This window comes from Carassius carassius, chromosome 17 (assembly GCF_963082965.1).
Source record: "Carassius carassius chromosome 17, fCarCar2.1, whole genome shotgun sequence".
Classification (NCBI taxonomy): Eukaryota; Metazoa; Chordata; class Actinopteri; order Cypriniformes; family Cyprinidae; genus Carassius; species Carassius carassius.
The window spans coordinates 10,940,221-10,955,560 of record NC_081771.1 but is presented as its reverse complement, the minus strand read 5'-3'; the positions used below and the strand labels follow the sequence as shown (position 1 = coordinate 10,955,560).

At 36.8% G+C, this 15,340-nt stretch overlaps 1 protein-coding gene across 2 annotated transcripts in view; it reads left to right on the top strand.

The window, feature by feature from the left end:
• LOC132160509 (P protein-like) overlaps positions 1-15,340 on the top strand; it is an 85,180-nt gene that overhangs the window by 31,422 nt on the left and 38,418 nt on the right. For both annotated transcript variants that reach the window (XM_059570179.1, XM_059570178.1), the window contains 3 exons: positions 5,510-5,642; positions 13,707-13,854; positions 14,850-14,907. In XM_059570179.1, coding sequence (XP_059426162.1) covers positions 5,510-5,642; positions 13,707-13,854; positions 14,850-14,907 — 339 coding nt within the window. The remainder of the gene's footprint in view (positions 1-5,509; positions 5,643-13,706; positions 13,855-14,849; positions 14,908-15,340) is intronic.

The window sequence follows — 15,340 nt, the reverse complement described above, 5'->3', positions numbered from 1 at the left end:
ACCCTTGAAATTTTAAACTAATTTAAACAGAAATAATTTGTTTAGAACAAACTATCCTCTTTTTTATGTCATTTCATGGCTTTTTAGCCATGTCAAGCTGCAGCTGGCTTGGCATTTCAGTGTTGTCTTCTGATATTTTATAGTTTAATATTATTAAATTATTTGGGAAATTAAAAGATTTGTAGAAATCTGGGATATGAAAGATATAAAATTCATGATACACACAAAATGACAGACATTTAATTAGTAAAAGGGATGAAAAGGAAAGTGATATTATTAGTTTTAAAAAAATTGGATGAAAACCACCTGATATTTCATAAACGTAAAGAAATGTGCAAAAAAAGATGGAAAGCGGACTTAAAACATTTCTTATTGTATGTAATAGTTAAAGAATTGCGTATTCACTTTTAATACATGTTTGTTAATAAACTAATATTAACAAATGAAAATCACATTTTAAAATGTATTACTAAATGCAGAAATGAACATTATTTAGTGACACTTTAGTAAAGGGACCAGTTCTCACTATTAAAAAGTTGCTTATTAGCATGCCTATTATTAACATAACATGACCATAATCCCACCCAATACCTAAACCGAACAACTACATAACTATTAATAAGATGCAAATTAGGAGTTTGAGGCAAAAGTTTTAGTTAATATTTTGTTAATAGCAAGAAAGTGATTAACAAATGCTGTAGAAGTATTTTCCATTCATTTTTAATCCATTATAAGTCTTACTGTAAGAAGTTTTTTTTTACTTCTCTGTAAAAAAAGGTCATTAAACTCATTAAAACCCATCAACAAGGGCGACGTAAATATTTCATGAGAATAGCTACCATGATGCCATCAGTTTTTAATTTAGTTATTCCTCACACCCTTCCATCAGCGACAGAAAGGGGCCTGGTTTTAATGATTGTTTCTTCAGCTGGCTTTCAGAGCTGAAATCGCTGTGGGGTTTGAGTTCATTTGTGGCTCAGTAGAAACACTGTCCTTGCCTGTCAAACCGGCTGTTGCACAGGATGATGCAGCGGTAATCATGCTCAAGTTATATTTTCCACATCAAGGTCCCTTCCTGTTGGGCTACAATTAACAGTGGGAAGTTTAAAAAAAACAATCTACATAAACTTGCATTTCTGACAGGCCTAAATCTCTGGAGGGTGGAACCCTGAAGACCCCCCTGCTCTAAATGTACTACTTTATAAACATAATTTTTGCTTTCTGTCAGGATGTTCAGTGATAAATATGCTCTTGTAGCGCATACACAGAGGAGTGAGGGAAGTGCTGGACAGATTCATCAATTCTGTTCCGCAGGGAGAGATTGCATCTGCTGTAATTATTGACATGGATGCAGTGGTTTGTGTTATCTCTGTGATACACGGGCCAGATTTGTTTATATTTGAGAGGGCTTCTGTTTGTTTTGACAACATGCAGATGATGAATGGAGATACAACTTCATGTGCAAAAAATGACACACACATACATATATGCAGTTCAATACTTGCTCATTTGTTGATTGCTGTGTGCATTGATTTGGGACCTATTTAGCTGGGTCTTAAAGTTAGTCACATAAAATACCACTTTTATAGCATTACTAAGAGATTCCCTGTTTTATGATGAAACACTTTTCTGCTTTACACATGTCTATGCATGTGTCTGAGGACTCGGGTTCCTGATGCAATAGAGGTAGGAGTCGATGAAACTATGGGCTCTCCGTGAATGACTGATCCAAAACTATTTTTAAACTGGTTCAAACAGGTGCTTTTATGGTGTGTGTATGTGTGTGCACATAAAGTGGTGTAATGTAGTTTACTGATCCTTTGTATAAGCTTAAAAGTTCTTTAGGCGATTTTTCTAAAAATATAAATGTATTTCTGTACCTGACATTTTTTATTTTATTTTATTTTACTCGCAGACTTTAAACTAGCTTGACTCTTTCTGGGTGTACTGTTGTTTTCAGCTCTGTATGTAAATGAATGAATATTTGCATTTTTGTGTGACTCATGTCTGTTTGCTTGTATATAGCCAAGGATTTAATTTGAGTCTATAGTGAAGCCACCTTCTCCAGCAGTCACTTAATCCGTTTATTAAGCTCCAATCAGCCTTAAGATCTTTAGATCTTCGGGATTCTGAATGCAAGCTCTGCCATACAAATAGAGGGATGACACGTTACCATACAGCTTAATAAAAAGCACTGTGCTTTACTAATCCACAACTTCAAAAGATTTTATGCACTACCTTGACTTACAAAAAGCAAATAATGTAATCTGTATGATGGTTTTGAAAGAAGTCTTTTATGCTTACCAAGGCTGCATTTATTTGATTATACATACAGAATTTTTTTTAATTTAAAATAATTGTTTTCTGTTTTATTATATTTTAAAATAAAATGTATTCGTTTCATGGCAAAGCAGAATATTCAAGCAATTTAACTCCAGTCTTTAATATCAAACCTTAATACTTTTTTTGTACCATAAAACAACATTTATTTGTAACACTAAAAATGTGTGCCATCACTCCTTTTTTAAAAAACAAAAATCACAGTTTGAAAGACCAAATTCACACTTTTTTTAATATTAGGTTTTCCATAGTTTTATCAAATGATTGTTAGAGAGCAAATGAGTGGTAGATGGTAGAAAATCGGTTGAATTGATTTATGATTTTCTTAATATCTCTGACTTTTCCAGGCCTAGAACTCAAAATTTTTATAACCTCCAAAGTTTCCAGGTTTTCCCTTAACGTGTGAACCCTGTCTGTCCCACATTTCCCCGGCAGCAGTCAGTTATGACGGAACATCTTGTACTTGTGGCCTCTTTGTTTATTTATTTGTGTTTCTCTGTTTGTTTGGGCTGTGCAAGTCGAAATGGGCCCCCCTTCGGTCTCGACAGGATTTCTACAGCAGGGATGTTGCCATTTGGTCAGTCAAGCATCCATCTGTGAAGCTCTCTGTAGATCAGATATTTGAGCCTGGGCAGAAGGAGTGTTTCAGGGTCGCTGAGGAGACATCTCATAGACCCTGTGCCTACTCTCTGGCATCTGCTGGGCTTTCAGTCACACTTCCAGAAATCTCAGCTGCCAATCAGTGCTTCTCCTGGCCCCAGGCAGACGGCTTTGGCAGACTCTGGTTTGACCGTGGCCCCTGACTGCTCTCTAATCAGTTAGCGCCAACAGTGAAGGTCTTTTTGAATAGTGATTTCTCATTCCCTCTTCTCATTGCTTTATGAAGTTACTTTCTTGGCTGCTAAAAGTGGGACAGTGACAACAAAAATGGAGTAAGGGGAGGTCTTATTTAAACCCTATATCTAAGTCATTATCATGACATGCCTGCCTTCAGGACAAAACAAGAGAATCTACAAAGAAAAATCCCAGAACACTGCCTATTGTCTGCAGCTGCATTGCTGACAAAGTAATGAGGACTTATGCATCTACTCTATATGACAGGGCATACAGCTCAACAGCGCAGGAAATCCATGAGGAATAAAAGCAGAGAACCACTTTAATGAAATGTTATTGACAGATCCCCACTAGCCCAGTTTGCCCCAATAAGTCTGTATAAGTATATCTCTTATTTTCAGTAGGTTCAGACAATAGAGTGATACTTCTGACTTTTAGATGCATTGCAAAATTCCTAAATTATTTTAAAATCAAATGATCCCAAGGCTGGTTCATTTTAAACTAATAATAATATTTTAATTTTCCTGAATCTTTCAATATATTAGTCTTTACTTGAATCTTAAAGTGATGAAAATTCTGTATCATTCGTCACCCTCTTATTATGTCTGTTATTCCAGACCTTTAGAATTCAAGAACCTGATCAGGTTGATTTGTGAATATATATATATATATATATATATATATATATATATATATATATATATATATATATATATATATATATATATATATATATATATATATATATATATATATATATATATATATATATAAAATGGATCAGCAGATTGACTGAAAAAAAATCTGATTTTATCTTTTCACAAATCAGACATCACTTTTTGCAATGAGGATGAATAAATGATGAAATAATAAATATTTGAGTGAACTTTTTCATATATCCAAGGGGTTTCCCCTTGTCTTGCAGTGGTCCTTTCATTTGGCCTCCCTGTCTTTTGAGTGTATTTTTCTCTTTATATTGTGGTTAAATAATTCCAAATAATAATTCAATGCTGTTTCCTTTAAAACGCCTGTACAAATCGAATTTATAGAGTTCACAAATGGATGTGTGTTCTGAATGACCCTCTCTCTCTCTCGCACTCACTCACTCACTCTTTATTCCTGATCCCCTGTAGAGGTCACTGTATACCAGTCTTCACGTCTCTTTTTCTCCATTCACATTTGTTTCATATTGGCATCTGAGATTGGACATGTTGTTTACTTGTTGTTTGCTTACTAGCATTTAAATTTTTTATTTTTCCAAATAATACAAGAACATATTTATCCTTTCAATAGTGGTTTTGTTTTAAGGGTGGAGGATTTAGTACCTTGAGCTGCTTGAGGGAGGTTATAATGCCAAAACCAGCATCAGTGCCCCCCCCCCCCCCCCCCAACACACACACATACATATTCACCAGCCTTTCATTTCATTTCTAAGAAGTACCTCCAAGTCCTGGGCTTTTGCCAAGCTTGAGCAATGCTGGGAGCCGAACTACGGCAGGGATGCAATTATCTTTTATCTTGCCAGTTCCTTTACAAAATAGAAGAGACTGGGTTTAGTTGTCCCATTTAAAAAAAACAATGTTGCATAGGTACAAAAAAATAAAGTCTTGGCTACAATAAAGTTTTTTGCCATTATTATTGCCCAGGAAAAAAAAGCACAGTTTATTTAACACCTGTTGACCTTTTGTTAAAATGATATTGGTTCTAAGTTGTCACAATGGTAGCCTGCCATTAAATAGTTATTTAATGTTACAGACTTCTCACTAAGCACAATTTAAACACGAAAGCAGTTTGAGAACTATAGAATTCTTTGTAGAATGTCTTTGTACTAATTATGTACAACCAAAGATACCTCATGGGTTATAAACCAGCGATGTATTGAAAGATAAGTTGTTGGATTAGATTTCAGGCCACGCGGATCTGTTTTACACATCTCTATCAGTGCTGCCATTTGAAAATGTGATGCCATCTGGTTATGATGAAAGATGGGGTGGGCTGCACAGTCAAGAAAATATCATCTGAAGCTAGATGTTCAGCCGAGAGGACTGTGTGCTCTTGATATGAATGAAAATTAATAAATAGTCAAGAGCATTTTAAGAGGATTTGTGCCACAAGCAGGTGCTCATTTAAATCTTATATAAGTGTTTAAATGCATAAAGATGCATGATTCTGTTGATGAAATGTAATCAAGGCCTCCATCCACATTATATGGAGAGCCAGTAAAGTGGATGTGATCTCTACTTAGTGCTTAGAATAGATTTCATGAAATACCACAGCAAATTAATTGCATAATTTTTAAAAGGGTGAAAATTAACCCGCCCTCTTCTTCCTCTAGGGGATTGACTTTGCGGCCTTTACGGGTTACATGTTTCTGGGAATCTGTCTGGTGCTGCTGACCTCATTTCCTTTTTTGAGAATGCTGTACTGGAATAAGAAACTTTACAACAAAGAATCCAGCGAAATCGTGGGTGAGTATTCATTTATTCTGATCTGTTTCCCTAACTCACACGGAACTACCCTCAAGTGTATGCAGAGCCACTCTGCTTTCCTTCCTTTTTGATTCAAGCTCTTTTGTTCTGACATGTGCAATGAAAAATTAATTCATAATCCCATTGACCTAGATCTTAAGGAATGAGCAATCTTTTCTTAAAACCATAGAGTTGTTGAGGGCACACTTGACCTTCCCTTGTTGACAGCAGTTCTTCCTATATGAATAAGTATATGAATAAGTCTCATACACCATTTGACGCTATTTACACCAAATCTCATATCCTATCCAAAGCTCCTTACATTTGGCCTTTGAGCCCCAGTGACTGGGATAGGCACAGCCTACCCTTTCATGAATGATTAGAATCTCAGCAATACATCAATTTATCATCAGCCCTTCCTCCTCCCCCACCTCTGACGATCACATTGATGCATTTAGTCTCTCTGTCCCCTTCAGGCTGTTTTCCCTGATATTTCCATTATTCTTATCGAATGAGCCTGTTCTGAAAGCCGTAACTCGTCTGTATTAAATACATAAATCCTTTCATAGATGACCTCTCTCAAGACCTTGACTTATGCACAGTTTTCAGACAGGACATGTCAGGGGGGTCAGTGTTTGTCTGGTTAGCATGGCCCATTTAGTCTGAAGGTCTGGCTAAGCGAGACTATACAGTTACAAACAGTGAAACAGTTGTTGGAGCTCCGTTCCGTTATCACTCTAATATCGCACTCTTATCAGCCAACCAGATTCGAGGACCAGAAAGAACTGTTGCATACTGTGTATAAATGTGCACACACGCACACACACACACACACACACACACACACACACACACACACACACACACACACACACATGTATTTATATTTTTTGTATTTATTTAGAGTACTAGAGCTCTAATGAACATTGGGCTTGGAACAGTGTGTTCTTGCATAATTGTTCAAATTTACAGTTCAGGGGTCTCATTTATAAAACTATGCGTAGGATCTTTACTAAAAGTTTACGTGCGCCCAAAAGCCAAAAATGGCGTACGCCAAAAAATATTCCGATTTATAAAACCGTGCGTACGCACACCTGTAAGCAATGTTCCCTTTATAAATCACAGATCACCCGCAGATGTGCGTACGTGAACCAGCCTCATATCCCGCCCTGTACACGCCCATTTTTAACCATAAATAGTCAATGCAAATCACCTCATGATTGCTGATCAGCATGTAAATGAGAGTGGAATCCCATATATACCTGGAAAACTGGCATGCGACCCGCCAATTAATTAATCCAAGAAAGTGAAAACGTGCATTTCTGTTAGCCTAATTTTAATAATGGCGACAGGTGAGAAAAGAGGAAAAAAACGTAATTTCTCAGATACTGAGATTGAAACACTTGTAGGGGAGGTGGAGGCTCGGAAAACTGTGTTATTTGGTGGCCACAGCAGTGGGGTCACTAATAAAAAGAAGCAGTGCGAGTGGCAAAGTATTGCTTCTGCCGTCAATTGTGTCAGTGGGACAGAACGGACAGTTGCAGAATTAAAGAAAAAATGGTCCGACCTGAAGGTATACAAATTTTTTTTTTACCAACATATTACATTTATGTTTTATTAGGCTATATACCTATATAAATAGCAATATTGATTTTCAAAAAGTTTTATTTACATGTGCTTACAGTATGCAAAATATGTGAAATAAAGATTCTCATTCATTCAAGGTGGAGGCAAAGAGAAAACTGTCCTCCCACCGCCAGAGCGTGGCTGCAACTGGTGGGGGCCCATGTACAGCTGATCTCACATCAGTGGACAGCAAAATCGCGGCTATAATTGGGGAGGTCAGCGTGTGTGGTATTGTGTCGGAAAAGGAGGGAGACACTGACGTGACTGAAACCACAGAGGAGCAAGGTTAAACCGATTTTTAATCATTAACGCTGTACATTTGAGTGTGTGGGGTGATAAATGGATAAATGTTGCCAATTGTTTGTCCTCCAGTCCTTCCGGAGTCTGAAGCTGTAAATGAACAGGAGGTTCAGGGTGAGGGGTTCTCAGATGCAGATGCACAGCGTCCGGCTCAAAGCAGTGCCCCTTCTGCGTCTGGCACGTCCAAAAGTGGTCGGGTACTCACTGACGCAGTCCTGCAGTTACAGCGAGAGACAATAAACGCTGTCAACGGGGTTGCAGATGAGCTACGGCAGATGAGAGAAGTGATGCAAGAAATTGCACAATCATTAAAAGATGCAGTTAAAACATGAACCTTGAGTTTTGTCTTTCTTTACAAACGCCGCATGACATCCTCACGGATTCTTGCACCTCGTTGATATCCCTCTTGTCGGCCAGGGGGCTGTGGCTCGGGGTCGTAATGCTGGGGTAGAGGGAGATCAGGAGGGAGAGGAATACCGTTTCTCAGTGCTATATTGTGCAAAACACCACACGCCCTGACAATCTTGCACACTTTTGCTGGATGGTATAAAAGTCTGCCACCCGAGGCATCCAGAGCACGCCATCTGCATTTCAGGATGCCGATGGCACGCTCCACAACTGCGCGGGCACGAGAGTGGACCTCGTTATAATGAGTTTCCTCTGCGCTCTGCGGGTTTAAAAATGGGGTGAGGAGCCAGCGTCTCAGGGGGTAGCCACTGTCGCCTGCAGGTTATAATTATATTAAAAACAATTGTTACAGTTTCTACTTTTTAATATTGTTAAACTCACCAAGAAGCCAGCCATCACGTACTGCGCCTGCATTTAGTCTGTTCCCTACACTGCTATGTGTCAAGATAAAGGAATCATGTGTTGAACCAGGCCAGCGTGCCACAATGTTTGTGAGGGTCATGTTGGAGTCACATATGATTTGCACATTAATAGAATGCACATGCTTTCTATTAACATAAGCAAATTCATTTTCAGATGGTGCCCTTATAGCAACATGAGTGCAGTCAATTGCGCCGATTACATTTGGGAAACCAGACATTGCTGCAAATTGCGTTTTAATTTCGGCCTGTTCTCGCACAGTGTAGGGGAACCTGATGTATCGACTAACCATATTAAGTATACCATTTAAAACGACAGATATTATGGCACTCAGGGACGGCTGTGATATACCAGACCTATAGGGTGAGATGATAGATTCCAATAGAATTATTTCATATACAAAAAGGTCTTAGAGACAAATTTGAGGATTACTTATAGTTTTTTTATATTATTAATTTACCTGTCTGCCAATTCCCGCTGGAAACAGCCGGTTGCCAAGAACCCCAGAGTGGTGAGGACTTGTATTTGGACTGGGATGGCATGGTTCCGGCGTGTTGCCCTCTCTAATACTGGACCCAATTCAGCACATAGATCCAAGAGCACAGCTCTAGGGAATCTAAATCGGCTTATTAGCCAGTCATCATCATGGGCCAGGAAATCATCATGGTCCCTGAAAACTCGTTCTCTCCTTATTCTGCCATTAGCGTAATCCTCCAACAGTGCCAGGAGTGCCATCATGAAGCATTACATACCCGGGTCACCGGAGAATTTATATGTTTCTAGCAAATAGACTGATCGTTAACACCTTGACAAAATCACTTAATTAATTTGTGGGCGAAAATTTAAGACGAAAATGTTATAGTGAACACATGCTTCTTGACGGTTTTGTAATGAACACCGTAATAGTTAGGACCGATGATGAGTAGCGATTGTGCTTCATGACTGTATTTGCAGACTTTGACATTTTATGATATAGGCTATGTACATTAAGGAAAATATTTCCTTTTTACACTGTGTTCTGCAGTTCTCTAATAAAAGGGTATTTCATGCTATTCTGTAGGCTATCACATGTATCGCGCCATGTCCTCCTGTGCTCCCGTTGTGGACAATGTGACTGTAAGGCAGCGCTGATTATTATTTTATTTTACTTTTAATACATTTTGAATTACGTTTGGATTTTACTAGATGTATATAGCCTAAAACAATCGGCACAAATAACACTGTTGGATTTAATCTTCATGATAATGTGGATATAACGTATGAAATGGAGTGAAAATTAAATGTCATTCATTCTTATAATCGTTCTTCTCACATTTATTTTCTACAATCTAACTTCAGTTCACGACCTCACCATCGGTGTCGCCAATTCCCTTTGTCTCCAGAATGTGCGTACGCACGGCTCAAAGTTTGCTTAAAGGTGCGCACATTCTCCCGTCAAGTTTGTTTTTTATAGATCACAACCTTTGCGTGGGAACTGGCGTACGTACGTTTCCAGCCCCGTTTTGTGCGTACGCACGCTTTATAAATGAGGCCCCAGGTGATTAACTCCAAAACTCTGCCCAGAGCTTCCTACGAGCAAAGATAGCACATTGTAAATGGTACTTTCAGGTATCAAGTGTTTTAAATTTACAGTATTGAACATTTTCTTGCTATCTACACAAATACACCCTAACAGGGTGCTTTTTAGAGCATGGTTATTGTTGTGCTGTTATCAGCCTGTCATAATGTCTATTGCACTTGTATCTTGATATCCACCGTTGGGTAATGCTTGCTTGAAATTGGTGCCGTGTCAAAGAATTGCATATTTATGACATTTTGAAGGAACAGGGCACATTTAGCCCAAGTGTGAAGGTGCCAATGCAGCTAGAAAGGCCGTTAAAGCCATTATAGACAGACAGGTCAATACCACTCTCACCTAGGGAGTCATCGCTTCATCACCGCCTCCACTGAGAGCCCAGGCATGCTCTGTTCTTTCCCTCTTCTTTCACAGGCAGGATGTATACACTTTCTTACCATTTCTCCCATTTTGGCAAGCCACTAAAATTAATGGACAAACAAATATCTTCATCTTCACAGACTTCACACTGACAAAATGTTGTCTCACCTCCATTAGTCTTTCCACGAGTTTCTTTCTTTCTTTCTTTCTTTCTTTCTTTCTTTCTTTCTTTCTTTCTTTCTTTCTTTCGTTTGAAAAACACCCATATACTAAAAGTCAGTGGGGTCCAAAACCAAGAGGATGAGCAAATGCTGACAGGATTCATTCATTTTTTTTTGTAAACTTACCCTTGAGGTATTCAAGCTACAAAATAGGATGTGTAAGCATTATTACAATCTCATTTTAATGTATTCATTTTATTTGCTTGGTTTGATCATTTTTAACCTCAGCCAATGTTTTTTGGTCTTTTTATTCCATTATTCATTGTGTAAATAAATAGACAAAATAATCAGATGAGTCCTCTTCCTCCAGTTGTCAACTTCTCTCTACAGATGGCCATTAGCCTCTTGAGCAGCTGCTCCCTCTGCTCCACAGAGACCAACTCCTCACATCTCCCATACACCTCCACACCTGAGCTCTCCTTCACACACCTGACAGTATGACAATGGCTCCTTTATAATAAACCACTCATTTCAGCCATTTACAGGCTGAAATCTGGCTCTGGGGTTCCCAGAGAGGCTTTCACCATACCCATAAATCAGAATGAGAGGAAAACACAAAGCCTTTTCTAAGTTGTGTTCCTTCTGAAAGTTCTAAGAGTCACACAGTGGTTGGTCATCCGATTTAAACCAGGTCTTTTGAGACATTATTTGATTCTGTAAAACAGCTTGACACTGAGAACTGCTTGTTGATCAGCCCAGTGTCACAGTTAAAAGAAAAGTATAGCAGGTATAAAAGTATGACTTTTGTATAGATCAATGTAAGCAGGAGTTCTGTCTAACTTTCATTCATCATGTAAAACTGCTTGAATAGACCTTTATATCATAAGATTTATTACTTAATAACTTTACATTAAACAGTGAACCATCAGTTGACATTATTAAGGCGTCTAAAAGATAATCATTTTTTTCTCCCCATTCTTGTTTTTGTTACACTGTAAAAATTATTTTTTGTAAACAAAATAAAGATTATTGGAGTACATTTTCCAATAAATAAATAAATAAATAAATAAATAAATAAATAATCTTAGACTTGCTTTAAAATGTCATGTTTAATTCAGAGTGTTACTTGTAGTTTCTTTTCAATTATTTTTTAAATTTACTAGCAATTTCTGAGTGAAAATTATTTCTCATTATTTTTCTTTTGGCAATGTACTACTCTAGATTATAATGGCTACAAATGTAATATCTCTAATTTACAACAGTAATTTTAAAGAGTGTAAGATTTAAGATTTACAGGATTTAATGCCTGTCAACCACCCAGGCTTAAAAAAAAAATAGTTAAAACTATTGGGACATTTTTTAATTTTTTTCCCTATGAACTTTAATATATTGAACTTAAAAATAATATTTTTATTTGGCATTTGTTTACAGTTGTGTACTTTATTATTATTATTTTTTGTAATAACAACAATAAATCACTTTCCCCAGCGCTGTAGCTAGGGGAGCAATATAATTTTTTGAAAGTTTCCATTTTACAAATCATCATTTTCTTTGATCTTAGACTAGTAATAATATAGCCTTAATTACATATATTCATATATTTTTGCGCCTATCATTTTAGACAAAACAAGGTGATAGACAAGTAAATAAAATAAAAAGAATTTCTTTCTCAGAAGGCAGGAGGCACACACTGTTGGCATTCACCCACTGTGAGGATTGCCTTCCCTTTGAGACATCATCAGCATGGGACTAGCACCTTCCAGAATGCCAATCTTTCCCTTTGTTCTGTGTTTATTGGGCTTTTGGGTGGCTAACACAATGAGAGAGTACTAGCTGTTGTTGAGCTGATGCAAAGTCTTAGAACGCTGCTCTATAAGGAACAGGAACTTAAATGATCGGCTTGCCGGTTCCCCATGTGCATGCTGCGCCTGGAACCAAAGACCTCCACAAGGCCTGATGGTGACCACTCAATACCAGTCCAATTTCTAATTCTGTAAAGCCTTAAGTCCCCACAGAGCCTCGCTTTAAAAAAAATCAAACCTGCTGTGCGTCTGATACAGTTTTCCAGGCCCTCGGCATGATGCATTACTGTCGATTGTGATCAGCATGTTTTCCCCATGTCAATTAGCCTCTGGGAAGCTTTCCTAGCAGCCTTCCCATAACATGGTGAGGAGTCACGCTGAAGGACTAGTGAAAAACCTTGCTTCTCATATCTCTCGCTTTCTTTCCTTCTCAATATATTTTCTATCCTTACTTTTTCCATTCTTTGTATAATTTCCTAGCTTGTACTTCATCCTCCTATCTGTCTGTCTGTCTGTCTGTCTGTCTAATATATATATATATATATATATATATATATATATATATATATATATATATATATATATATATATATATATATATAGTTTTTTTTACCTACATTATATACCAAATTTTATTTGTAATTTTTCATGAGACAAGCAACACTCTTATTATTTTAAACTACATACAAACTCCAACTTCGATAAATATTTCATATTACAGAAGTCAGAGCGATTCAAACTCACAGCCATTTTAATGTGATTTAATTTACTGCACATTATCAAACAGTTGTTTGGATGTCTGTCACTAAATGTAGATGTACTGTAGTGAGATGTCCGTGTTACCTTTATAAAGTAATATTTTGATTCATTTACATGTATACAGTAAGTGCCATAATAATTGGAATCATGGAGAGATAGTACTGTTTTAAATACTTAATTGACAGTTAAATAAGAGTCATCTACAAGAACTATAAAGCTATTGAAATCAAATGGAAGTCTTACATATTTTGGGCTTTTTTGATCAAATCAAACATTTATTTTAAACAGTTATCGCTCCATTGAAAATTGGATTTGTTTTTTTTTTTTTGGTCTGATTTGGTCACAGTATTAAAAAACAAAACTCTTCACATTGCTTTGTCTGAATTCAATGTCTACCAAATTAAGTTATACAATTAATGGGCATACATAGTGACTACAGACATTTTAAAGATGTTTGAGGTCAAATTTCAAAGCTTTAGGCTAAAAATATTCTGAATGAATGAGCGAACTAAAGTGTCCCAATTATCCCTCCTTTATTATTATTTTTTTCTGGACTGTAGATATAATTAAATTTGAAATTCTTATCTTAATTCGTTTTTGTCTGTTCTACAGCTGAACCCTTTATCTTGTCACGATTTGTGTCGCCCTGCAGAACTGAAGCATGAGATTCTGGTGTGGAGTCAGACAGCCCATCGCATTAACCCTGCCAGCCGAGAGGAGACTGCCGTCAAGTGTCTTCTCATGCAGAAGGTGCTCAATCTGGAAAGCCTCCTGCACAAGAAGCTCAAGACCTTCCAGAGGTGCCACACTCATGCTCAATCCGTTCTTTTCCTTGTCGGCCTGGTTAAAATACAAGCAGTCTGTCTACACCTTACATGGTGGGCTTTAAAACCATGGATGTATGTGGAATAGAATTTTTATTTTTTAAATAATTGTATCATGAGGATAAAACATATTAGTCTACACTTACACAGTCCAGTCCAGATGCATTCTTAAGCCTTAGAATCTTTCATCATTTTGATATTGCATATAAGGTATTAAGATGAGTGTCTTTCTTGGTATGAGATCTATAGGGTCCAATTCACACTGATAACTAGCTGCTTATTAGCATGTCTATTATTAACATATTGGCTGTTTATTAGTGCTTATAAAGTACATATAATGCATGACATCCATAATCCTACCCAATTCCCTAAACTTAACAATTACCTTATAAACTATAAGTAAGCATCAAATAAGGAGTTAATTGAGGCAAAAGTTATAGTTAATGATTAGTTAATAGTGTGAATTGGACCCTAAAATAAAGTGTGACCAAAACACCCTATTAGGTCCAAAATATATCCATTCCCCCTGCATGACACCTGTTGTGTCTAACGGTAACACTTACCCAGAAGCCCAGGATGATGAATGAGCAATAATTAACCTGTAGAAAAGTAGATAATTGTTCTCAATTGTGTTGGCTCTCTGAAGCTCTCATAGAGAGCTGAAATTTTAATCATGCAGAATAATTTTGTTCTCAACAGTAGCCGGTTTTTATTTATTTATTATTATTATAATAAATTCTTCTTTTAACTAAAGAAATCCGATTAGTTCTGCTTGGGGTTTTGTGGGGCTTGGGGTTTACTTTGATGAAAGATAGAATAATCACAGCAGCTATTTACAGAATCACATGCTGAGCTGAAAAGGTTCGGGGTGACCGCATGAAATCACCACTCCTACTCATTTGCAGGTGTCCATGCTGGCTGAAAGGATGTATTAACACCCTCTATTCTGTTTTATTCCTTTATTTTCGTAGGCAAATATCACAGGAAGACAAAAACTGGGAACACAATATTCAAGAGCTGCAGAAAAAGGTAAACAAAGCTTAATTAACATGGCTTTGGTTGATCAAGTGTAGTTCCTCACTGCTAAACCTGCTTTATCTTTCTGATGTTATCTTATTATATGATAAGAAACTTCACCAATTTATTTGATTCCATGGGAGTCAGAATTTGGAACAACCAGAATTTGGAACAATAATTACATAATAATTATTTATGTATTTACAGCCATATTTTTTGATTGTACAAACATAAACAAAATGGAAAATTATCACATTAATTGTCATAATATTACTATGAGCTGATAATGATTTAATTTTTGTTTTTATTTGGTGATTGTATAAGCATCAGATGTATTTAAATTTTCATTTATTCACTAAGAAGATGATTTTATACTAAGTGACTTACAAATTAAACAGTGATTATAATTTTGTTTCTAAATATCAATTCATATTTGTGACCCGTG